General features: G+C 42.3%; 1 protein-coding gene across 3 annotated transcripts in view; it reads left to right on the plus strand.

Moving 5' to 3' along the window:
* The window catches only part of zgc:109889 (WH2 domain-containing protein), a 66,332-nt gene that overhangs the window by 8,110 nt on the left and 31,572 nt on the right, over positions 1–26,650 (plus strand). For all 3 annotated transcript variants that reach the window (XM_031832059.1, XM_031832058.1, XM_031832057.1), the window contains exons 2-3: positions 21,429–21,568; positions 22,632–22,766. In XM_031832059.1, coding sequence (XP_031687919.1) covers positions 21,436–21,568; positions 22,632–22,766 — 268 coding nt within the window. In that variant the 5' untranslated portion in view covers positions 21,429–21,435. The remainder of the gene's footprint in view (positions 1–21,428; positions 21,569–22,631; positions 22,767–26,650) is intronic.

Genomic DNA, 26,650 nt, shown 5'->3' on the forward strand with positions numbered 1-26,650 from the left:
CATGTGATGGAAGAATGCACTGTGCATGCAGAGGTTTGCAATTCCATTGAATTTGGGATAGTTTAACCAAAATATGCCACAAGACCTAGAATTGCCTCATGTGTATCCCACAAACAAGGTTCACTGTTATAAGCTAACTTTCTTTGATGAGTTTTGAGCAAAAATCCCGGGCTTATCCTCCCATGGAAAATTTCCAGAAATTTCCCAGAAACTTTCTAACCCTTTGCAACCCTAGTTGGGTGGCAGTCTTTTTTGTGGTATTTTATGGAAGTTCATTTAGCAGCAGAATAAAATACCAAGCCAGTAGTAATGAAAACTCAATGTAGCCTGTGACTTAGGAAATATGGCAGTTCAGATATAGACAGCTAGTGTGTTTTATAGTGTTGTTAGGCCTACTACTGTTCTAAAGAGGCCAATCAACACACTGATACGGACAGAAAAAGAGGGAATTAGAGTGAGTGTGTGTGGTCTTGTTCTTCTATCCTTGTGGGTACATAAAATCTCCCAAAAGTCTCCACAAGGACAGTAAAACATGGAAAATTCTCCCTTGTGGGGACATTTCCGACGCCCCCATGAGGACAACGGCTATTTTAAAGTTGGTTAGGTTAAGGGTTAGGAGTTAGGTTTGGGCTAGGTTTACTTGTTAGGGTTAGGGGATAGGGAAAATTGGATTTTGAATGGAAATACATTTTAGGTCCCCACGAGGATAGGGAAAAACCTGTGTGTGTGTGTGTGTGTGATCCAATATTTCTGGGATGGAGATCAGGTGAGGTCAGAGTTGGACAGTCAGTTTTTTGTTCCTTTTCCCTCATCCGTCAGCAATGTTCCTATCAGACTGCCTACTAATGCTCTCTCGTTCTCTCGCTCTCCCTCTTGCTCTTTCTATCTGTAACTATTCTGCATACTCTAGTAATCTTGTATTAGGACACCACATCTTAGCATTTCACACACCCCTAATTTCTCTCAACAGTGAGTCAGGTAAATACACTGCATAATATCATAGGCTACATCATCTACTTGTATCTAACAAAACGTTGTGCATTGTTGAGTAGATTGGTTTGTGAACCGACCACTCTGTTGTACCCCTGCAGAACTTAGCAGCAGCAGAGAGAATGTTTAACCTGTGTGTTGTGGTCTTAGGCCCAGTCTGTTAGAATAAGAATGTCTGTGATGAGAATTCCAGAAGTGCTCTCTGTAGTATTGTGTTCCGTAACTGATCTGTTTCTTTAGTTGTACAAATTGTACCCTATTATTCCCTATTTAGTGCGCTACATTTTACCAGGGCTAATCCTGGTGTAGAACACCCTAGAACTCTCAACTCTGGTCCAGAAAGCTAAAGTTTTTTCCCGGCACACTGATAGGTGGGCTACTGTATCCTCACAGGCAATGGGAGTACTTTACCTTTGTTTAACCAGGAAGTATGTTGAGATTTGAAACTATTTTTCAAGAGTCCTGGCAATTGAAAAGAAACATGGCCAGTTCTTTGTAGGAGTATTTTACTCTTCTCCTGTTGAATCCATTAGCTACTGTACGATATGATACGGTTTTGCTAGGCAGTAGTGTATTTGTGCATGTTAGGTAACAGTGTGCAAATTGAAATAATAACCTGTTTTATCTCACGACAGACTAGAGGTCGATCGATTATGATTTTTCAACGCCAATGCCGATTATTGGAGGACCTAAAAAAGTCGATACAGATTAATCTGCCTATTTTTTTTTTTAAATGTACTTTTATTTATTTGTAATAATGACAATTACAACAATACTGAATGAACACTTATTTTAACTTAATATAATACATCAATAAAAATCTATATAGCCTCAACTAAATAATGAAACATGTTCAATTTGGTTTAAATAATGCAAAAACAAAGTGTTGGAGAAGTAAAAGTGCAATATTTGCCGTGTAAAAAAGCTAACGTTTGAATTCCTTGCTCAGAACATGAGAACATATGAAAGTTGGTGGTTCCTTTTAACATGCGACTTCAATATTCCAAGGTAAGAGGTTTTAGGTTGTAGTTAATATAGTATTTATAGGACTATTTCTCTCTATACCATTTGTATTTCATATACCTTTGACTATTGGATGTTTTTATAGGCACTATAGTATTGCCAGTGTAACAGTATAGCTTCCGTCCCTCTCCTCGCCCCTACCTGGGCTCGAACCAGGAACACATCGACAACAGCCACCCTCGAAGCAGCGTTACCCATCGCTCCACAAAAGCAGAGCAAGGGGAATAACTACTCCAAGTCTCAGAGCGAGTGACGTTTGAAACGCTATTAGCGCGCACCCTGCTAACTAGCTAGCCATTTCACATTGGTTACACCAGCCATTAGGCTGATAGGCTTGAAGTCATAAACAGCGCTGTGCTTGCGAAGAGCTGCTGGCAAAACGCACGAAAGTGCAGTTTGAATGAGCCTGCTGCTGCCTACCACCGCTCAGTCAGACTGCTCTATCAAATATCAAATCATAGACTTAATTATAACATAACACAGAGAAATACAAGCCTTTGTTCATTAATATGGTCAATCCGGACACTATCATTTCAAAACAAAACATTTATTATTTCAGTGAAATACGGAACCGTTCGGTATTTTATCTAACGGGTGACGTCCCTAAGTCTAAATATTCTTGTTACATTGAACAACCTTCAATGGTAAGTCATAATTACGTAAAATTCTGGCAAATTAGTTCACAATGAGCCAGGCTGTTGCATATACCAAGACTCTGCGTGCAATTTCACCTGGTTAATATTGCCTGCTAACCTGGATTTCTTTTAACTAAATATGCAGGTTTAAAAATATATACAGGGGGGGGAAAGTATTTAGTCAGCCACCAATTGTGCAAGTTCTCCCACTTAGAAAGATGAGAGAGGCCTGTCATTTTCATCATAGGTACACTTCAACTATGACAGACAAAATTAGGAAAAAAAATCCAGAAAATCACATTGTAGGATTTTTTTATTAATTTATTAGCAAATTATGGTGGAAAATAAGTATTTGGTCAATAACAAAAGTTTATCTCAATACTTTGTTATATACCATTTGTTGGCAATGACAGAGGTCAAACGTTTTCTGTAAGTCTTCACAAGGTTTTCACAAACTGTTGCTGGTATTTTGGCCCATTCCTCCATGCAGATCTCCTCTAGAGCAGTGATGTTTTGGGGCTGTTGCTGGGCAACACGGACTTTCAACTCCCTCCAAAGATTTTCTATGGGGTTGAGATCTGGAGACTGGCTAGGCCACTCCAGGACCTTGAAATGCTTCTTACGAAGCCACTCCTTCATTTCCCGGGCGGTGTGTTTGGGATCATTGTGATGCTGAAAGACTCAGCCACGTTTCATGACATTCTCCCAATCTTCTTCTGGATCATCCAAATGCTCTCTAGCAAACTTCAGACGGGCCTGGACATGTACTGGCTTAAGCAGGGGGACAAGTCTGGCATTGCAGGATGTGTGTCCCTGGCGGCGTAGTGTGTTACTGATGGTAAGCTTTGTTACTTTGGTCCCAGCTCTCTGCAGGTCATTCACTAGGTCCCCCTGTGTGGTTCTGGGATTTTTGCTCACCGTTCTTGTGATCATTTTGACCCCACGGGGTGAAATCTTGCATGGAGCCCCAGATCGAGCGAGATTATCAGTGGTCTTGTATGTCTTCCATTTCCTAATAATTGCTTGATTTCTTCAAACCAAGCTGCTTACCTATTGCAGATTCAGTCTTCCCAGCCTGGTGCAGGTCTACAATTTTGTTTCTGGTGTCCTTTGACAGCTCTTTGGTCTTGGCCATAGTGGAGTTTGGAGTGTGACTGTTTGAGGTTGTGGACAGGTGTCTTTTATACTGATAACTAGTTCAAACAGATGCCATTAATACAGGTAACGAGTGGAGGACAGAGGAGCCTCTTAAAGAAGAAGTTACAGGTCTGTGAGAGCCAGAAATCTTGCTTGTTTGTAGGTGACCAAATACTTATTTTCCACCATCATTTGCAAATAAATTCATAAAAAATCCTACAGTGTGATTTTTCTGGATTTTTTTTCTCATTTTGTCTGTCATAGTTGAAGTGTACCTATGATGAAAATTACAGGCCTCTCTCATCTTTTTAAGTGGGGGAACTTGCACAATTGATGGCTGACTAAATACTTTTTTGGTTAGGTACACGATGGAGCAACAATATGCACCGCATCGATTATATGCAATGCAGGACACGCTAGATAAACTAGTAATATCGTCAACCATGTGTAGTTATAACTAGTGATTATGATTGATTGATTGTTTTTTATAAGATAAATTTAATGCTAGCTAGCAACGTACCTTGGCTTCTACTACATTCGCGTAACAGGCAGTCTCCTTGTGGAGCGCAACGAGAGGCAGGTGGTTATAGCGGTGGACTAGTTAGGTTAGGTTGCAAGATTGGATCCCCCGAACTGACAATGTGAAAATCTGTCGCTCTGAACGGCAGTTCACCCACCGTTCCTAGGCCGGCATTGAAGATAAGAATGTGTTCTTAACTGACTTGCCTAGTTAAATAAAGGTTAAAAAAATAAAAATAATACATCTGATAATCAGTGCCCCAAAATACCGATTTCCGATTGTTATGAAAACTTGAAGTCGGCCCTAATTTTTCGGCCATTCCGATGAATCGGTCGACCCCTACTACAGACTAGTGATCCATTAACTCATTCATCCCAGATGCCACTGTACTCAGCAACTATACAACGAGACGGGCCAACTTAGTGATTGTATTAGTACCTCACTATGGCTGGTATGTAGCTAGCTGATTGCTGTGTTATTGTATCATGTATCAGCCACTGTACTAAAGCCACTATTCAATAGAGTGGCCTGGCTTGCACTTTGCATCCCCCAACTGACAAAGAATGTCACAACAAAAGAGTCAGAGTTATACAGAGTTCAACACACAAAGGTCAGAAAGCCTTATATGGAGGGGAGGGGAAAGCATTACTGGATCTGTAGTGAAATAAACAGGTTTTTGTTAACTTTATACACCTGCAGTCTGCTGTCATGCACACATGCACGCTCACACACACAGATGCTTGGGGCAGTCACGCTAACTCAGCGATATTCTCACTCGCGTCATCGATCAGGCTGTGCATTGCCCGGGTGACCATTGCTAAGGGCTGTGTTAGCATTCAAATGTGGAGTCAATGAAGTGATTATGGAATGAGCAATCAAGTTATTGATCTACTGCAGATCCATGTCATCTATCTCTATCCATATGTGCTTAGCATCTGTTAAGCTGATCCACAGGCAATCTTAACTTGTACAGTTATGGAGAAAAACTGGCCTTAGACAATGTTCTAACAATGACTTCATCAGTCCACATTACTAATATGGCTGATCTAGGATCAGTTGACCCTTTTCCCACCTTAACTTTAATCATTACGGTAAGAAACTCAATGTCCTATGGCTCTATCAGGTGACAACATGGCAACCATTACAACATCTTAAATTCAGTTTGCCTCTCTGATATCGTTTAACTCTTTGCATCGCGTGCGTGCGTGTGTGTAGAGTTTCTGCCCTGGTCCCAGAGAGTGTCTGTTTTTAGGTGGATTGGAAAGAGTGTCACATGGGTATGGATGACTTGTTGCGATTGTGTTGGGGGCAACACATTTAATAGTCTCTGACGGCCGGGGTCAGAAAGGGAGGGGAACTACACACACACAACCATAGCATGTTACACACGCACACTCTCTCTGTTCATCTCTCTCACACTAGGCCTATTGACTGTGGTCACTATTCCCTTGTATACTGGTATTGAGAGATTTTGTGTGTATTCTAAAGCCCCCACAAGGATTGTAAAACAAGGAAAATTCATTTTCCATACAGTTGAAGTCGGAAGTTTACACACTTAGGTTGGGGTCATTGAAACTCGTTTTTCAACCACTCCACACATTTCTTGTTAACAAACTATAGTTTTGGCAAGTCGGTTAGGACATCTACTTTGTGCATGACACAAGTAATTTTTTCAACAATTGTTTACAGACAGATTATTTAACTTATAATTCACTATATCACAATTCCAGGGGGTCAGAAGTTTACATACACTAAGATAACAGTGCCTTTAAACATCTTGGAAAATTCCAGGAAATGATGTCATGGCTTTATATGCTTCTGATAGGCTAATTGACATAATTTGAGTTGTACCTGTGCATGTACAGTGCCTTGAGAAAGTATTCGGCCCCCTTGAACTTTGCGACCTTTTGCCACATTTCAGGCTTCAAACATAAAGATATAAAAACTGTATTTTTTTGTGAAGAATCAACAACAAGTGGGACACAATCATGAAGTGGAACGACATTTATTGGATATTTCAAACATTTTTAACATATCAAAAACTGAAAAATTGGGCGTGCAAAAATATTCAGCCCCCTTAAGTTAATACTTTGTAGCGCCACCTTTTGCTGCGATTACAGCTGTAAGTCGCTTGGGGTATGTCTCTATCAGTTTTGCACATCGAGAGACTGAATTTATTTCCCATTCCTCCTTGCAAAACAGCTCGAGCTCAGTGAGGTTGGATGGAGAGCATTTGTGAACAGCAGTTTTCAGTTCTTTCCACAGATTCTCGATTGGATTCAGGTCTGGACTTTGACTTGGCCATTCTAACACCTGGATATGTTTATTTTTGAACCATTCCATTGTAGATTTTGCTTTATGGTTTGGATCATTGTCTTGTTGGAAGACAAATCTACGTCTCAGGTCTTTTGCAGACTCCATCAGGTTTTCTTCCAGAATGGTCCTGTATTTGGCTCCCTCCATCTTCCCATCAATTTTAACCATCTTCCCTGTCCCTGCTGAAGAGAAGCAGGCCCAAACCATGATGCTGCCACCACCATGTTTGACAGTGGGGATGGTGTGTTCAGGGTGATGAGCTGTGTTGCTTTTACGCCAAACATAACGTTTTGCATTGTTGCCAAAAAGTTCAATTTTGGTTTAATCTGACCAGAGCACCTTCTTCCACATGTTTGGTGTGTCTCCCAGGTGGCTTGTGGCAAACTTTAAACGACACTTTTTATGGATATCTTAAAGAAATGGCTTTCTTCTTGCCACTCTTCCATAAAGGCCAGATTTGTGCAATATACGACTGATTGTTGTCCTATGGACAGAGTCTCCCACCTCAGCTGTAGATCTCTGCAGTTCATCCAGAGTGATCATGGGCCTCTTGGTTGCATCTCTGATCAGTCTTCTCCTTGTATGAGCTGAAAGTTTAGAGGGACGGCCAGGTCTTAGTAGATTTGCAGTGGTCTGATACTCCTTCCATTTCAATATTATCGCTTGCACAGTGCTCCTTGGGATGTTTAAAGCTTGGGAAATCTTTTTGTATCCAAATCCGGCTTTAAACTTCTTCACAACAGTATCTCGGACCTGCCTGGTGTGTTCCTTCTTCTTCATGATGCTCTCTGCGCTTTTAACGGACCTCTGAGACTATCACAGTGCAGGTGCATTCATACGGAGACTTTATTAAACACAGGTGGATTGTATTTTATCATCATTAGTCATTTAGGTCAACATTGGATAATTCAGAGATCCTCACTGAACTTCTGGAGAGAGTTTGCTGCACTGAAAGTAAAGGGGCTGAATAATTTTGCACGCCCAATTTTTCAGTTTTTGATTTGTTAAAAAAGTTTGAAATATCCAATAAATGTCGTTCCACTTCATGATTGTGTCCCACTTGTTGTTGATTCTTCACAAAAAAATACAGTTTTATATCTTTATGTTTGAAGCCTGAAATGTGGCAAAAGGTCGCAAAGTTCAAGGGGGCCGAATACTTTCGCAAGGCACTGTATTTCAAGGCCTACCTTCAAACTCAGTGCTTCTTTGCTTGACATTATGGGAAAATCAAAAGAAATCAGCCAAAACGTCAGAAAAAATTGTATACCTCCACAAATCTTGTACATCTGTGGGACAAATTTCCAAACGCCTGAATGTACCACGTTCATCTGTACCAACAATAGTACGCAAGTATAAACACCATCGAACCACACAGCCATCATAACGCTCAGGAAGGAGACTCTGAAGATGCTGGGGGAAACGGTACAGAAGTATCTATAATCCACAGTAAAACGTGTCCTATATCGACATAACCTGAAAGGCTGCTCAGCAAGGATGAAGCCACTGCTCCAAAACCGCCATTAACAAAGCCAGACTACGGTTTGCAACTGCACATGGGGACAAAGATTGTACTTTTTGGAGAAATGTCCTCTGGTCTGATGAAACAAAAATAGAACTGTTTGTCATTAATGACCATTGTTATGTTTGGAGGAAAAAGGGGGAGGCTTGCAAGCCGGAGAACACCATCCCAACCGTGAAGCACGTGGGTGGCAGTATCATGTTGTGGGGGTGCTTTGCTGCAGGAGGGACTGGTGCACTTCACAAAATAGATGACATCATGAGGCAGGAAATGATGTGGATATATTGAAGCAACATCTCAAGACATCAGTCAGGAAGTTAAAGCTTGGTCGCAAATGGGTCTTCCAAATGGACAATGACCCTAAGCATACTTCCAAAGTTGTGGCAAAATGGCTTAAGGACAGCAAAGTCAAGGTATTGGAGTGGCCATCACAAAGCCCTGACCTCAATGCCATTGAAAATTTGCTGGCAGAACTGAAAAAGAGTGTGCGAGCAAGGAGGCCTACAAACCTGACTCCGTTACACCAGCTCTGTCAGGAGGAATGGGCCAAAATTCACCGAACTTATTGTGGGAAGCTTGTGGAAGGCTGCCCGGAACGTTTGACCCAAGTGAAACAATTTAAAGGCAATGCTACCAAATACTAATTGAGTGTATGTAAACTTCTGACCCACTGGGAATGTGATGAAAGAAATAAAAAGCTGAAATAAATCATCCTCTGCTATTATTCTGACATTTCACATTCTTAAAATAAAGTGGTGATCCTAACTGACCTAAAACAGGGAATTTTTACTAGGATTAATTGTCTTAAAAACTTGTGAAAAACTGAGTTTAAAACAGTCGTTCTTAACCTGGGTTCGATCGAACCCCAGGGGTTCGGTGAGTCAGTCTCAGGGGTTCGGGAGAAGGTCAGGACACACATCCGACTCATATGATTCGTGATAACACGCCCCGCTTGGCCATCATTGGCTGCAGGTGATCACGCTACATCGCTTGGCCTATCTGTGCTGCAGGGAATTTGGTGCGCTCAGTAGTCGACTTGTGACTGTCGTGATGGTACGTCTTGTGATTTCTTTCTTAATATTTTAATCCCTTCATACTTACTATGTCGAGCAAAAAAAGAAAGTGGTCGGACGAATATGTACAATATGGATTCACATGTATAACGGAACGTGATGGGAGTCAGCATCCTAACTGCATGATTTGCAATGCCAAGTTGAGTAATTCTAGTCTAGCACCGGCAAAACTAAGAGAACACTTCCTTAAGCTGCATGGAGATGGAAAATACAAGAACACAACGCTCGCTGAATTCAAGGTGAAGAGAGCCAGATTTGATGAAAAGGCTACTCTGCCTGTTCTCGGCTTTGTACCCATCAACAAACCGATCCTCACAGCATCGTACGAAGTTGCTTACCTGATCGCAAAGCAGGGCAATCCACACACCATTGGTGAAACACTCATAAAATCAGGTGTGTTGAAGATGGCGATTATCATGCTGGGAAAAGAGGCTGAAGTTAAGTTATCCCAAATTCCTCTTTCAAATGACACCATCAGCGACAGAATAGAGGACATGAGCAAAGACATCTTGGCTCAAGTAGTTGCAGATCTGATTTCAAGCCCGGCAAAATTCAGCCTTCAACTCGACGAGACCACAGACGTTTCCAATCTAAGCCAGCTTGCTGTATTCGTGCGCTATGTGAAAGACGACGTGATAAAGGAAGATTTTTTATTTTGTAAGCCTCTTAAACAACAACTAAGGCCGCCGATGTGAAGAAACTTGTGGATGACTTCTTCAAAGACAACAATCTTTCGTGGGATATGGTTTCTGCAGTTTGTTCGGACGGAGCTCCAGTCATGCTGGGAAGAAAGTCTGGTTTTGGTGCGCTAGTGAAAGCCGATGCACCACACATCATTGTTACGCATTGTATTCTGCACAGGCATGCGTTGGCAACGAAAACCTTGCCTCAAAACTGGCAGAAAATTGTTGTGGAATGCGTGAACTATGTGCGAACTAGTGCTCTGAGGCACCGCATCTTCAGTGAGCTGTGTAAAGAAATGGGCTCTGAATTCGAGGTACTTCTGTACCATTCTAACGTTCTGTGGTTATCCCAGGGACAGGTGCTGAATCGTGTTTTTGCCATGCGTGTGGAATTAGCCTTGTTTTTGCAAGAGCACCAACATTGTCATGCAGATCGCTTCAAAAATTCTGAGTTCATTCTCATTTTAGCGTACATGGCTGATATCTTCGCAGCTCTCAATCATCTCAATCAAAAGATGCAGGGCGGTGGAGTCAACATCATCGAAGCGGAGGAAAACCTGAAGGCTTTTCAAAAAAAGCTACCGTTATGGAAACGACGAACAGAGAACGATAACTTCGCAAACTTTCCCTGCTGGACGACTGTGTAAGTAAGATCGAAGATGTATCTGGAATCGGAGACATTTCTGTACCCGCGGAACTGAAGCAAGCAATTGCCACGCACTTAGATGAGCTTGCAAAGTCTCTCGACGGATACTTCCCTACAAGCGAGTCATATCCAGCATGGGTGAGACAGCCGTTCACGTTTAGTGTTGAAACAACAGATGTCAATGATGAATACCTCGATGAAATCATTGAAATTCAGCAGAGCCAGGTTCAACAGCAACTCTTCAGAACAACAACGCTTTCAACGTTTTGGTGTCAACAAATGGTAACGTACCCTGTTATTGCTAAGAAAGCTCTGGAGATTTTCATACCGTTTGTTACAACATATCTTTGCGAGCAATCCTTTTTGAGGATGCTGGACATAAAAATGAAGAAATGGAACAGACTTTGTTGTGAAAATGACATGAGAGTGGCACTTGCCAAGGTGAAGCCGCGCATTTCTGAACTGGTCTCTGAAAGGCAACAGCAGAAGTCACACTTGATTTGCAGTAAATATTCATTATTATTTTTTTGTTTTTGTGTGAAAATCATGTTTTGATGATTTTGTTCTTTGAACACAGTGATGTTGATGCACGGTTTATTTTGTGCACCAGTCAAATATATACCTATGTTTTGAATTTGAAAAAAATCTTATTTTATTTTTCCAATTAAGAAGGGTTCGGTGAATGCGCATATGAAACTGGTGGGGTTCAGTACCTCCAACAAGGTTAAGAACCACTGGTTTAAAAGTATTTGTCTAAAGTATATGTAACCTTCCGACTTCAACTGTATATATGCCCATGAGGACAAAAGCTATTTTGTATGTGTGTGCTTTCCAGGGCAGCCCTCTGCATCTCCTCTCCATGTTATGAACCTACAGTATGACATCAGATGCTGTAGTGTGTTCCTATGGCCATGTTTTATTCACAGTACTTTTACAGTGACTGTTTGGTAATCCCTCACCTTACCCGTGTCTCCCTCTGTGTCGTAACACAACGACAGGAAACGGCCTTGTTCTCCTTGCCTTGTGCAAGCTCTCTCACGCTCTCCCTTTCTCTACCTACCTCTCTCTCTCGTCCTGTACTTTATCTCATTCTACCCCCTCTTTCTCCCACCCTCCTTTTTCCCTTTCTCTCGCTCTCTGCTGCCCCTCACTTTTTATTTGATGCCAAAGTTGGAGGACTTCAAAGGAAACCATGGCAACGCCTCCACCAAACCCATCTTCCAAAAAAGGGGGAGGGAGGGTGGTAGTGTGCATACAGTAATTTGGGTTTAGGATTAGCGGCTTGAAGTGCAGTCGTAATTTCATTTCTGTCTAATGACTCGTACCATGGAACTTGCACGAGTCAATGGGGGGAGGGATAGAATTTTGCATAATTTTGGTTTAGTATTAGTGGCTTGAAGTGCAGTCGTAATTCCATCTCAGGATAATGACCCATACAATGGAACTCTCCTGTGAGCGTCAACAAACACACGCATCAAAGAGTTGAGATGGGGGGGGGGGACTAGGGGTAGAAGGGGGAGGGGACTACTTGAAACTGTGGAATCAGGGGAGTTCAAAGGCAGTCAACTCTTTCTCTTCTTGTGGTAGCAATTGAAATGATAGAAATACATTTTCGATATGAATGTAATTTTATGTAGTGACACAATCTTTGGATTTATTTAATTCAATGTTTTAACCCTGCCTATCGAAATATTTCTGTTAAGCTGTCTGACTAATCAACCCCTGTGTTAGCCAGACCATGTCTCTCTCAGAAAGTGGGGAGTGGATAGCTAACAGACTCATGCCCTGTCTCTCTCTCTCTGTGTGTTCATAGCTATATTTGCAGAGGCTAGCTAATTAACCTGTAACGTTTGCCTAGCAACTAGACTGTAGCAGACTGGTGTATTAGTGGGTGGTTAGCATATAGTTAGCAGACTTTTGCCCTGTCTTTCTCTGTATTAGCATCTAGCTGGATACATATAGGGTAGCTAGCTATTTAGCATGAAGCTAAGCTTGTGTTAGCCCAGCAACCTCTAAGACTGTAGCAGACTGCTAGCCAATGTCTCTCACAATCAGAGGTCTGGGTATAACAGACTTACTTCCTATTTTATATAACTGTCTTTCCTAGTTCAAATAAATGTTAAGAACAAATTCTTATTTACGTTGACGGCCTACCCCGGCCAAACCCTATGGGATTCCCAATCACGGCCGGTTGTGATTCAGCCTAGAATCGAACTAGGGTCTGTAGTGATACCTCTAGCACTGAGCTGCAGTGCCTTAGACCACTGCACCACTCGGGAGCCCATGTATATCCATAAGACCTAGCTATAGCAGACTGGTGTCACAGCTAACTAATTAGCCATAATGTTAGCCTAGCGACCTCTAGACTGTAGCAGACTGGTGTCACAGTGGGTGGTTAAAGGATGATTATGTTGATAGCATTAGCTCTGGGACTTTAACACGCATTCCTACAGGGAGGCCAGGCAGGGACAGAGATACCACTTAGTCAGCCTTCTGTTCATCCCTCCCCCTCCCTGCTTTCCCTCATGGCCTCACCCTTCTCCCTCTCCTCACTCGACTTCATCCCTGTTGACCCTGCTCTCGTCTCACCCTCCCCCTTCCACCTTTTTCCATCTGGAGATTGGCGGTGTCTGTAGGTCAAGTGAGATAAGGATAATTGTGCTTAGTTAGGCAAGCGAGCCATCCAGGGCAGCCATGGAATTTAGTTAAGGACCGCCTTCCAGGGCAGTTACTGTATTATGACCAGATGACAATCACACTCACCTGTCTGAAAGTAATCCAGGTTAGAATCATCACACGGCTGACTCCAGGAAGAGTGTTAAGTTTGTTAATTACGCACTGGGGCACACAAAATCTAGCCAAGGCACACGGCATAGGCATTATGTACCGTGTTAGCGCGTTAGATCTAGATGTAGCTTAGACAATCTTTCGGTCTTTCCCTTTTCTCTCGCTCCATCACTATTGCAATGTCGCATTGGGTTCCACTGCTGCACACGTCTAGAGCAGGTTTCTCAGCATGTTGCTATAGCAACAGCCCCTTGGCACCACTCTCCTCCTCTCCTCCCTTTTACTCGCCTCTACTGACCTGCTGCTCTATCCTACTATGTAGCTTTAAACAAAAACCACTACTGTAGCAACACAAGCTATGCATCCCACTGCTGGCTTGCCTCTGAAGCTAAGCAGGATTGGTCCTTATTGGTCTCTGGATGGGAGACCAGATGCTGCTGGAAGTGGTGTTAGAGGGCCAGTAAGAGGCATTATTTTTCTCTGGTCTAAAATATGCCAATGCCCCAGGACAGTGGTTGGGGAAATTGCCCTGTGTAGGGTGCTGTCTTTCAGATGGAACATTAAATGGGTGACCTGACTCTCTGTGGTCACTAAAGGTCACTTATCGTAAGAGTAGGGGTATTAAGCCACAATCTGGCCTCATACCATCATGGCCACCTAATCATCCCCAGCTTCCAATTGGCTCATTCATCCCCCTTTCTCTCCCCTGTAACTATTCCCCAGGTTGTTGCTGTAAATGAAAATGGGGACTCAGTCAACTTCGAGGCAGCGGCAGCGTAGCCTAGTGGTTAGAGCGTTGGACTAGGTTGCAAGTTCAAATCCCTGAGCTGACAAATCCCCAAGCTGTCGTCCTGCCCCTGAACAAGGCAGTTAACCTACTGTTCCTAGGCCGTCATTGAAAATAAGAACAAATTCTTATTTATAATGTTCGGCCTACCGGGAAACAGTGATTTTTTTAAAGTGGATTTAACAGGTGACATTGACAAGGGATCATAGCTTTCACCTGGTCAGTCTATATAATAGAAAGCGCAAGAGTCCTTAATGCTTTGTATACTTGGTGTATAATGCTGCATAGAATGGCTAATTTGTTCATATTTACAAAGGCCTACTTGTGATTTCGCTGGATCAGTGTGGAGGAATGAATATATAGTACATGCATAATGATCTGCATGTCATTGTGACAGTAAGGGGAAAACACTGGATGAAACCTTCTACTCTTCAGTTAACACACACTCTCTCTGTAAAAATGTGCTTAACATGTTACATAAGTTGCATGGACTCACTCTGTGTGCAATAAGTGTTTAACCAGATTTTTGAATAACTTCCTCATCGCTGTACCCCAAACACAATTATCTGTGAGGTCCTTCAGCCGAGCAGTGCATTTCAAACACCAATTCAACCACAAAGACCTGGGAGGTTTTCCAATGCCTCACAAAGAAGGGCACCTATTGGTATATTGAATATCCTTTTGAGCATGGTAAAGTTATTATTTACACTTTGGATGGTGTATCAATACACCCAGTCACTAGAAGGTGTCCTTCCTAACAGGTGTCCTTCCTAACAGGTGTCCTTCCTAACTCAGTGGCTGAAGAGGAAGAAAACCACTCATGGATTTCACCATGAGGCCAATGGTGACTTTAAAATAGTTAGTATTCTATCACAGCCATTAAACTGAGGATGGATCAACAACATTGTATTTACTCCACAATACTAACCCTAATTGACAGAGTGAAAAGAAGGAAGTCTGTACAGAATACAAATGTTCCCAAACATGCATCCTGTTTGCAACAAAGCATCAAATGATAACTGCAAAAAATGTGGAAAAGCAATTTAACTTCTTGTCCTGAATACAAAGTGTTTGGGGCAAATCCAATAGAACCCATTACTGAGTATAACTCCATATGTTCAAGCATAGTGGTGGCTACATCATGTTATTTGTATGCCTGTAATCGTTAGGGATGGGAGTTTTTCAGGATAAAGAATAAATGGAATAGGAGCTAAGAGACGTCGAAAACCTGCTACAGTCTGCTTTCCACCAAACACCAGGAGATGAATTCACCTTGAGACATCTCAAGACAAAGGTGATGGCTGTCTCTTCCCTTATGGGGTAAGGGAAGAGGGAGGAAGACAGAGAAAGAGGCAGGGGAATAAAGGGAGAGAGAAAGAGAATGCTTGCGATCCTTTTCTCAGAATAAGGAGAGAGTTTGTCAGATGGCTACAGAGAGGTAGAGAGAGAGAGAAAGTGAGATAAAGGGTAATGGATGGACTGATGGGTGGATCCTAAAGTGGACGGACAGCCAGACAGGCCTCAAGGTTAAAGGGATGACTAGACTAGAGGGTGTGTGTGTGTGTGTGTGTGTGTGTGTGTGTGTGTGTGTGTGTGTGTGTGTGTGTGTGTGTGTGTGTGTGTGTGTGTGTGTGTGTGTGTGTGTGTGTGTGTGTGTGTGTGTGTGTGTGTGTGTGTGTGTGTGTGTGTGTGTGTGTGTGTGTGTGTGTGTGTGTGTGTGTGTGTGTGTGTGTGTGTGTGTGTGTGTGTGTGATCTACTCTTCTGAGTGACCTCTACTGCCTCTACACATTACTCACACTCGGGGCACACACACCTGCGGCATTACTCACGTCGAGTAAAGATATCCCTCCATCTTATACACACAGACAGGCTCCAACCCTCTAGGTAATGGGGATATACCCACTCAAGGGCAATATGGGGTGGGGGTGGTAGTGGGGTGTTTTGTTATTCAGTTGTAATGTTTTTTTTGAGAGAGAATTTTGTTTACAGGGAAAGCCTAATGCTTACAAACATACATACATGCATGCATGCAGTTGAAGTCGGAAGTTTACATACACTTAGGTTGGAGTCATTGAAACTCGTTTTTCAACCACTCCACAAATTTCTTGTTAACAAACTATAGTTTTGGCAAGTCGGTTAGGACATCTACATCTACTAAGTATTTTTCCATCAATTGTTTACAGACAGATTATTTCACTTATAATTCACTGTATCACAATTCCAGGGGTCAGAAGTTGAATGTGCCTTTTAAACCGCTTGAAAAATTCCATAAAATGATGTTATGGCTTCTGATAGGCTAATTGACATAATTTGAGTCAATTGGAAGTGGACCTGTGTATATATTTCAAGGCCTACCTTCAAACTCAGTGCCACTTTGCTTGACATCATGGGAAATCAAAAGAACTCAGCCAAGACTTCAGAAAAATAATTGTAGACACCATTCCAACCATGAAGCACGGGGGTGGCAGCATCATGTTGTGGGGGTGTTTTGCTGCTGGAGGGACTGGTGCACCTCGCAAAAGAGTTGTCATCATGAGGTTGGAAAATTATGTGGATATATTGAAGCAACATCTCAAGACATCAGTCAGGAAGTTAAAGCTTGGTCGCAAATGGGTCTTCCAAATGGACAATGACCCCAAGCATACTTCCAAAGTTGTGACAAAATGGCTTAAGGACAGAAAAGTCAAGGTATTGGAGTGGCCATCACAAAGCCCTGACCTCAATCCTATAGAAAAGTTGTGGGCAGAACTGAAAAAGCGTGTGCGAGAAAGGAGGCAGACAAACCTCAAACTGACTCTTCATTTTGATTTTGACCCCCCCCCCCCCCACATTATTCAATTTCTGTTAGTCACATGTCTGTGGAACTTGTTCAGTTTGTCTCTCATTTGTTGAACCTTGTTATGTACGTACAAATATTTACAGATGTTAAGTTTGCTGACAATAAATGCAGTTGACAGTGAGAGGATGCTTCTTTTTTTGCTGAGTTGATATTTTTTTGTTTTTACTTTGTTTGCAAACTGATGTTACACGTATTAATGTACTGAAATAGGTAGGACACGTGACATCGAGGGAAAAAAAGACTTCATATCGGAGTTGTCTATTCATAGTATGAGGCTAGCATAGCGTCTCTCTCCATTGAAACATGCGGTTGACGTCAACAAACCTAATCGAATATTCAAAAATAGATTACAATAATGAGATGTATCCACCAAGGCAATTTACCATTCTCTCCCAAAATACATCATCCAGGAGGATCCTCTTGATGGGGCTGCCCATATCGGCAGACAGTATGGCCAATTTCTTGGAGAGTCTCCTTCTCCTTCAGGAGACTGTCAAACATGATGACAACACCACCCCAATGGGTGCTGCTGGGCAGCTTCAATGTGGTGCTATTAGTCTTCTCACTTTGCTTGGTGAGGTAGATTGCTGCTATAACTTGATGACCCTTCACATACCTAACCATTTCCTTGGCTCTCTTGTAGAGTGTATCTCTTGTAGAGTGTATAAAGCATGACTGTTTGGAGGAGTGTATGCTGGGGGAAGAACATTCAGAAATATCTTCCTATACACTGCCTGTGACTATCAGAGGTGAACCAGTTGCATACACAGCTCGAGCAAGACATTCACCAGCATTTCTCTGACTACGTTCCTCCATTGAGTCAAAAAAAATCTTCTGATTCAGGTAGGACCATGAGCTGTTGCTATTGATAAGGTGTCTGATTCATCATTTTCACCTCGAATAGAAATAGAGGGTCCTTTGTCAGAGGTTGCTTGTTGTGAGTCTGAGGGAACTTTATGCACTTGGCCAGATGATTCTGCGTCTTTGTTGCATTCTTCACATATGATTTGGCACAGTATTTGCAAATGTACACATCTTTTCCTTCTACATTAGCTGCAGTGAAATGTCTCCACACATCAGATAGTGCCATGGAATGTTCCTGTAAAGATTAGGCAAACAGAGTTTAAAAAAATACAATTCCATGTACAGATAAATAGTTAAGCAGTTAAATTATTGTAAGATACATTTTTTTTAAATGAAACATGTATGGAAACAGGTGAATCTAACTAGCAGAAATTGTTAACAAGTTAGAAATGATTTAAACACACTTTGCTGTAGGCTACTATTTACTAGTTAACAAAAAATTATATTCACTCTACCCAGTATTGTAATCTAAACTTACCAGAAAGCATGTAGTCCTTGGCTCAGACAGTGTAGTAGTATTGGCTCAATAGTGTGCAAGATCTTGAGAATCAGCTGTACAGTGCCTTGCGAAAGTATTCGGCCCCCTTGAACTTTGCGACCTTTTGTCACATCTCAGGCTTCAAACATAAAGATATAAAACTGTATTTTTGTGTGAAGAATCAACAACAAGTGGGACACAATCATGAAGTGGAACGACATTTATTGGATATTTCAAACCTTTTTAACAAATCAAAAACTGAAAAATTGGGCGTGCAAAATTATTCAGCCCCCTTAAGTTAATACTTTGTAGCGCCACCTTTTGCTGCGATTACAGCTGTATGTCGCTTGGGGTATGTCTCTATCAGTTTTGCACATCGAGAGACTGAAATTTTTTCCCAATCCTCCTTGCAAAACAGCTCGAGCTCAGTGAGGTTGGATGGAGAGCATTTGTGAACAGCAGTTTTCAGTTCTTTCCACAGATTCTCGATTGGATTCAGGTCTGGACTTTGATATGGCCATTCTAACACCTGGATATGTTTCTTTTTGAACCATTCCATTGTAGATTTTGCTTTATGTTTTGGATCATTGTCTTGTTGGAAGACAAATCTCCGTCCCAGTCTCAGGTCTTTTGCAGACTCTATCAGGTTTTCTTCCAGAATGGTCCTGTATTTGGCTCCATCCATCTTCCCATCAATTTTAACCATCTTCCCTGTCCCTGCTGAAGAAAAGCAGGCCCAAACCATGATGCTGCCACCACCATGTTTGACAGTGGGGATGGTGTGGTCAGGGTGATGAGCTGTGTTGCTTTTACGCCAAACATGACGTTTTGCATTGTTGCCAAAAAGTTCAATTTTGGTTTAATCTGACCAGAGCACCTTCTTCCACATGTTTGGTGTGTCTCCCAGGTGGCTTGTGGCAAACTTTAAACAACACTTTTTATGGATATCTTAAAGAAATGGCTTTCTTCTTGCCACTCTTCCATAAAGGCCAGATTTGCAGTGGTCTGATACTCCTTCCATTTCAATATTATCGCTTGCACAGTGCTCCTTGGGATGTTTAAAGCTTGGGAAATCTTTTTGTATCCAAATCCGGCTTTAAACTTCTTCACAACAGTATCTCGGACCTGCCTGGTGTGTTCCTTGTTCTTCATGATGCTCTCTGCGCTTTTCACGGACCTCTGAGACTATCACAGTGCAGGTGCATTTATACGGAGACTTGATTACACACAGGTGGATTGTATTTATCATCATTAGTCATTTAGGTGAACATTGGATCATTCAGAGATCCTCACTGAACTTCTGGAGAGAGTTTGCTGCACTGAAAGTAAAGGGGCTGAATAATTTTGCACGCCCAATTTTTCAGTTTTTGATTTGTTAAAAAAGTTTGAAATATCCAATAAATGTCGTTCCACTTCATGATTGTGTCCCACTTGTTGTTGATTCTTCACAAAAAAAGACAGTTTTATATCTTTGTTTGAAGCCTGAAATGTATGTGGCAAAAGGTCGCAAAGTTCAAGGGGGCCGAATACTTTCGCAAGGCACTGTACATATGATGGAAGAATTCACTGTGCATGCAGAGGGTTGCAATTCCATTGAATTGGGGACAGTTTAACCAAAATGTGCCACAAGACCTAGAATTGCCTAATGTGTATCCCACAAAAAAAGTTGACTGTTTATAGGCTAACTTTTTTTGATAAATGTAAGCAAAATTCCCTGGCTTAACTTCCCATGGAACAATTCCGGAAATTTACCGGAAAGTTTCCGACCCTTTGCAACCCTATGTGAGATGGAGAGAGGACAGACACTATCTGTTAGGATGACAGGCAGAGCTCAATTGGGACAAACCAAACAACCAACACATACACACACATAAATAGCGCTCATCATCACTTTTCATTTGTGCCTTGGTTCCCTTTTTCCATCTCAGTTGGGAAGGCGGTGTGTGTGTCTGTGTGTTTTCCCCGGTCAGTGCTGTGGAAGTCAGCCATTCCACACACACTCCCACACTTCCAAGATAATCACCGTCACAATTACTATCACATAGAGAACTGACATAAATACTTCACACACGCATCCATGCTCTCTGTGTCTCTGTGTGTGTGTGTGTGTCTCTGTGTCTCTGTGTGTGCGTGTGTACGTACGTGCGTGCGTATATCAAACACACACACTGGTCTGACACACATCACACAGTTAAAATCCAAGGGCAGAAGAGGCCATGGACCAAATTCAGAAAAGAGAGAGAGGAGCTACAGTTCCATCTCACGTGTAGCTTCTTTGAAGCGGGAGAGAGGGAGAAGAGATTGTTCTTCGCAGCAGAGTTTTTCCGTCTTTTTCTACAAAGACATTGTGCTCCCCTATCATGATAGGGGTGCATCCCAAATGGCATACTCTTCCCTTTTATAGGGCACTACCTTTTGACCAGGGTCCATATGGATTTGGTCAAAAGTAGTGCACTATATAGGGAACAGGATGCCATTTGTTACGCGTTCAGGGACTCTCCTTATTCTGTCCTCTCACCAGTGATAAGACAGCCCAGCAGTAGCAGCACAAGCTGTGGCAGTTAACAGTTAACACTGAACCAACCATTCCGCCTCATTGGACCCTGCACAGATCCCAGTCGCACTGACACAAAGCTGCTTGGCAGGCAACTGGTCCCGGGGGGCCTGACACCAGCCCAATATTAACAGAGCCAGTCACCCAGATCAGGTCACTGTCTCTAAGTCAGTGGAGATAGTTATCTATGTGGCCTACAGGCTGATCAGAAGGCAGTTTGTATTTAGTTAATCGCTGTGGATGTCTGATCTGACTGTCTGAGTTGATTAGTGTAATATCATGTCTTCTGTGATGTTCACTTTTGATTTATCCTTTTCCTGTGCTTCTTTTCTCCCTCCCTACTTCTTTCTTCCCTTTGTCTAACTCTCCTTCTACTCTTCTTTTGTCACCCTGTCTTTCCTACTGCCTCTCTCTCTACCACTACTTACAGCTCTCTCTCCATCTCTTCCCCCAGGTAAATCACCATGCCATTGGTAAAGCGCAGTATAGAGCCCAGACACCTCTCTCTCTCCCTCCCTCACTTTTTTGTCCATTTCTCACTCTTTCTTGCACTTTCTTCCATCTCTCTCCCCATAGGTAAACCATGCCATTGGTAAAACGAAGTATAGAGCCGAGACACCTGTGTCGAGGTACAGTACCTGATGGAGTCACCAGTGAACTGGAGTGTGTTACCAATAGCACCCTCGCTGCCATCATCAAACAGCTTGGTAGCCTCAGTAAGTGTGTGTGTGCACGCGCACCGGGGGCGGGGTTGTTATTTGTGTGAAACAAACACATCAGTGAAGGGCAGGAGAGAGAGATAGGAGCATGGTTTAAACATGGGAGGCCATGATCTGTGCACCTATTGGAAATCCATCCATCTCCTCACTGGTCTGTGCCTCCTAGGGTTATCCTGGTCTCCTATAGAATTATCCTGTATGCTGATCAGGTCTGCTGTAGAGGTTGAGATGGGAATAGATTAGCTTGACTTTCTGACCCAGACACCTGCAAATGATAATAATGGACACTTACCAGTAGGCTGACTCTTGAAGCTAATACAAATTGCCAGTATTTGTGGCTCTACATTCACCCAGCTTTGCCCTATGGCTTCTATGGGATAGCATAAATATCTAAGGACTTTGTGTCTAAGGGGGTATTATTTATTTAATACATTTGAATAATAGTCTGTTAGTCATGCCAGTAGCCTCTACACCAGTGGTTGCTAATGTGTCCACTTTGGGGTGAATCCCTTGCGTAGTAAAGTAAGTACACCTTGTTATTGTGGTCTAATGGTATTCCTTTGACAGGGAAGCTTCATTAGACTAAAAGACAACTCCGACTTCCACCTCTCCACCCTAGAGACAATGACTGAAGTGCACTTGAGTGTGCTTTGAAACCACCTTCACTCAGTGTTAGACTACATTATTGATGTGTGGTACAATATGTATCAGTGCTATAACAATGATAAGTCCTTATATCTAGTCAATAACCTGACATAGCACCCAGCGATGTTACAGTAGGTGCTGTTTTAATTTATATATATATATATATATATATATATATATATATATATATATATATATATATATATATATATATAATATATATATATATATGCAGTGTCCCTTGATAAGGTGTGTGTACACACTGTGGAGCAGGCTGACTATAATGCATTGTTCTCTGCTGGATGTCAGACAGCAGCTCTGCAGGGGGCACAGCAGTGAGACTATAGAGAATTCCTGCCCATTGATTAAGGTGTGTGTGTTATCCTGTGTACTAATGTGTCTCTTCCTCCTGCAGGTCGTCATGCGGAGGACATCTTTGGAGAGCTGTTCAATGAAGCCAACAGCTTCTACATGAGAATGAACAACCTACAGGAGAGAGTAGACATACTGGCTGTCAAAGTCACACAGCTAGACTCCACCGTGGAAGAAGGTGTGTTTTCATCTTAGTTTGTCACCTAACAAAGTGTGTTGGTACATGGGATAAAGCATAGCAGCAGCAACATTTCACCTACAGCCGCTTCACTGAGTGAATGCAGCTCTCTATCTGTTTTGCAGCAGTGAGGTTTTCCCCAGTGCTGGTGTGATTGAATGCAGCCACTCTGTCTTTGGTGGAATTTGGAATGTGCATATCATTGGTAAATGCTAAGTGGGATGCTTGTGGCGACTCAACTCTGACGTCACCCCATTGAAGTTAAAATGTTAAAGTAAGGGTTATGGTTAAGGTTAGGGTTTAGGGCAGGGTCGTCCCAAGGATCCCACAGGATCCCACTGAGCATATGATCTATACACTCTTGATTGAGTCTGTATTGTGCAGTCCCACATAAAAAAAGACTACAGTTTAATATAAAATACTAAATTGCTTAGTATAAAATTCTCTGATATTGTGGCGTATACTGTGGAATACTATACTACACACTGCAGTATTCCTCAATCGTGTTGTGCTTACTACATCATTTTGTAGTATACTGTAGAATATTATACTCCACACTGTAGTATCCCTTGATCGTGTAGTGCTTACTATAGTATTCTTTTAGTATACTGTAGAATACTATACTACACAATGCCCTCTCCCACCTGCATAAGAGGATCACCATAGTGCCCTCCAAGCTCATCACTAAGCTTTCCTCAAAACACTATAGTGAATACTATAGTATATAAATATAGTAATACTACAGGATACTATAGTATTTTATTTCATGTGGCCTGCTACAGTGGTGTGAGCTGTACTGTGCCTTAGCTGCAGAGGAGTAGTGAAGTGACCCAGCTTTTCTTTGAGATTCAGGAGGGATGAACACAAACACAGACACACACACACACACACACTGGATTCAGGAGGGATGAGCTGACCACCTGAGAGAGAAGCACTGTATTACACGACTAATAATAACCTTGCCTCTATCATATCCTCCACTCCTCTTTTCTCCTCCACGTGTTCTCCACCTTTCTATTCCCCGTTCCCCCCCCCCTTCTCTCTGGCCCCTCCTCTTTTGTCCTTCTTCCCTTTCATATCGTATTTCTTCTCCGCTTCTCTCCTAGTTTTTTTTATCTGCTTTCCTTTTCTCTCCTGTCTCCTACTCAGCCATTCCATCCATACCTTACACACTGTGTGCTGTTAGAGTAGTATCTCTCTCTTTCAGTCCCCATAGGAATGCATTGTCTCTTCAGCCACATAGAGAAGCACTGTATTGGCAACGCACAGGGAGTTGCATTGTCAGTGTGATGGCTAAGCACTCTTTTTGTGTGTGTGTGTGTGATGTGTTGTGTGCGTGCATTATAAACTCTCGACTGTCTGACCTTCAAACGAACCAGCCACGTGCGGTTGTGTGTCTGCTGACCTTTTTCTAGCCTGTAGAGCTGTCAGACTCAACGGATAGGGGTGAGTGCTTTTTAAAGTGTGTGAGTGTGCGCACGTGTGTACGTTTGTTTATGCGTACATGGGTGCATGATTTGGGTTGTGGTTGTTGTTCCTGTGGATATTTGGTTTTTGACTCTGGCTTTGTGGTTTGTCTGCTTGAATATTTTGGTGTGTGTGTCAGTGGCTTTCCTCCTCCAGAATAGCCTGAGTATATCTTTAATATATGATTACTAATCGATGAGCCTCGTGCTGTGTGTGTGTGTGTGTGTGTGTGTGGTTTCTTTGTGTATCGTGTGTGTCTGAGTCCCGCTGACAGATGTGAAGCTAAAGGGAAAGATGTCTGCAGTGATACATGTGGTAACATGGGAGGGAGGTATTTGTATTTATTAGGGATCCACATTAGCTGCTACCAAGGCAGGGGTCCAAACACAGTAAGGCACTTACATCAAACATTTAAAAGAAGATAAAACGGTACATCCATATAGCATTATTACACCGCTACATACACTATACAAAAGTATGTAGACACCACTTAAAATGAGTGGATTCTGCCATTTCAGCCACACCTGTTGCTGAGAGGTGTATAAAATCGAGCACACGGGTCTGCAATCTCCATAGACTAACATTGGCAGTAGAATGGCCTTACTGAAGAGCTCAGTGGCTTTCAACGTGGCACCGTCATAGGTCGCCACCTTTCCAACAAGTCAGCTCGTCAAATTTCTGCCCTGCTAGAGCTGCCCCGGTCAGCTGTAAGTGCTGTTATTGTAATGTGGAAACATCTAGGAGCAACAACTGCTGAGCCTCAAAGTGGTAGGCCACACAAGCTCACAGAACAGGACTACCTGAAGCACATACCGTGTAAAAATCGTCTGTCCTCGGCTCAGTACCGAGTTCCAAACTGCCTCTGGAAGCAACATCCGCACAAGAACTGTTTGTCGGGAGCTTCATGAAATGGATTTCCATGGATAAGCAGTCGCACACAAGCCTAAAATCACCATGTGCAATGGAGTGGTGTAAAGCTCGCCGCCTTTGGACTCTGGAGCAATGGAAATGCGTTCTCTGGAGTGATGAATCACGCTTCAACATCTGGCAGTCCGAAGGACGGATCTGGGTTTGGCGGATGGCAAGAGAGCGCTACCTGCCCGGAATGCATAGTTCCAACTGTAAAGTTTGGTGGAGGAGGAATAATGTCTTTGGCTGTTTCATGGTTCAGGCTAGTTCCCTTAGTTCCACTGAAGGGAATTCTTACCGCTACCGAAATCAATAACATTATAGACAATTCTGTGCTTCCAACTTTGTGGCAAGGCCCTTTCCAGTTTCAGCATGACAATGCCCCCATGCACAAAGTAAAGTCCATGCAGAAATGGGTTGTCAAGATCGGTGTGTACCGACAGTTGTAAATCATGCAGATTTTAGAGAAACAACAAATGCTGGTACATATAAGTGTCTTTTATCGGCTGAAAGCTTAACAAGAATTGAATATAACTGCATTGTAGTTATTACTGTGAAATAATGCCATGTTATTGTTTGAGGAGAGCTCCTAACAACAAAACACTTTTTTTCACTGCGATAGGTTTGATAAATTCAGGTGAAATGTGTACTTAAATCAGAGAGAGATTTCAGAATATATCATAGAAAGGGTCCAAGAGATAACATGAAGTGTCGTTTTGTTAGATAAAATTATTTTTCATATCCTAAAAAGGTCCATATAACATGCACGATCGGTTTTGTATTTCCACATGTTCAATTTGCAAAGAAAGGAATCTGTGAAAATCTAACCCTAAATGTTGTTTCAACCAGGCAAATCACATTTGTATGTATTCCTCAGAGATCCTAGAACATAACCAGACTTCACTATATCATTAGGGGTGTGGTATAACCTATAGGACACCAAATTTGGTCAGAGAGTGACGCCTTCATGGCACGCCGATGACGCGGCCGGTCTTCATTTGATCAACTGTATCTTTGTCAAATAAGCACCAATCGGGGTCAAACAAAGCTAGCTAGATAGCCAATGAGCTGGGCTGAATGGGAGTATCCGGAAACCCTGTATCTGTCGCAAAATGTAGGCGCTAACGTTTTGCGACATCATGCCTTTTCCTTTTGGACAAAAATTATACGAATATTCAGAGTTATGAAAACTGGTTGTTTTGTAAATGTTGAACTTATGATATGGCTGCTAATACTGGAAAAGCTAAATCAAAGTCCAAGTATACAGATTTGACAATATTCTTGCAGAAATATTTAATATGAATGCAAATGTCTCCTTCACGATTTGCCCAAATGTACCTGGCTGACTTCACACTAAATGTCATGTAGTTCACTCATACTTCAAGTTATCCGTCTGAAACTTTGCACATACACTGCTGCCATCTTGTGGACATCTGAATTACAACCAGAGTGGGTTGTATTTCAAAGATGGTGGTAGAAAATGTTTTTTCTTGTTTCTTTGCATTTCC

The sequence above is a fragment of the Oncorhynchus kisutch genome, linkage group LG9 (genome assembly GCF_002021735.2).
Source record: "Oncorhynchus kisutch isolate 150728-3 linkage group LG9, Okis_V2, whole genome shotgun sequence".
NCBI lineage: Eukaryota > Metazoa > Chordata > Actinopteri > Salmoniformes > Salmonidae > Oncorhynchus > Oncorhynchus kisutch.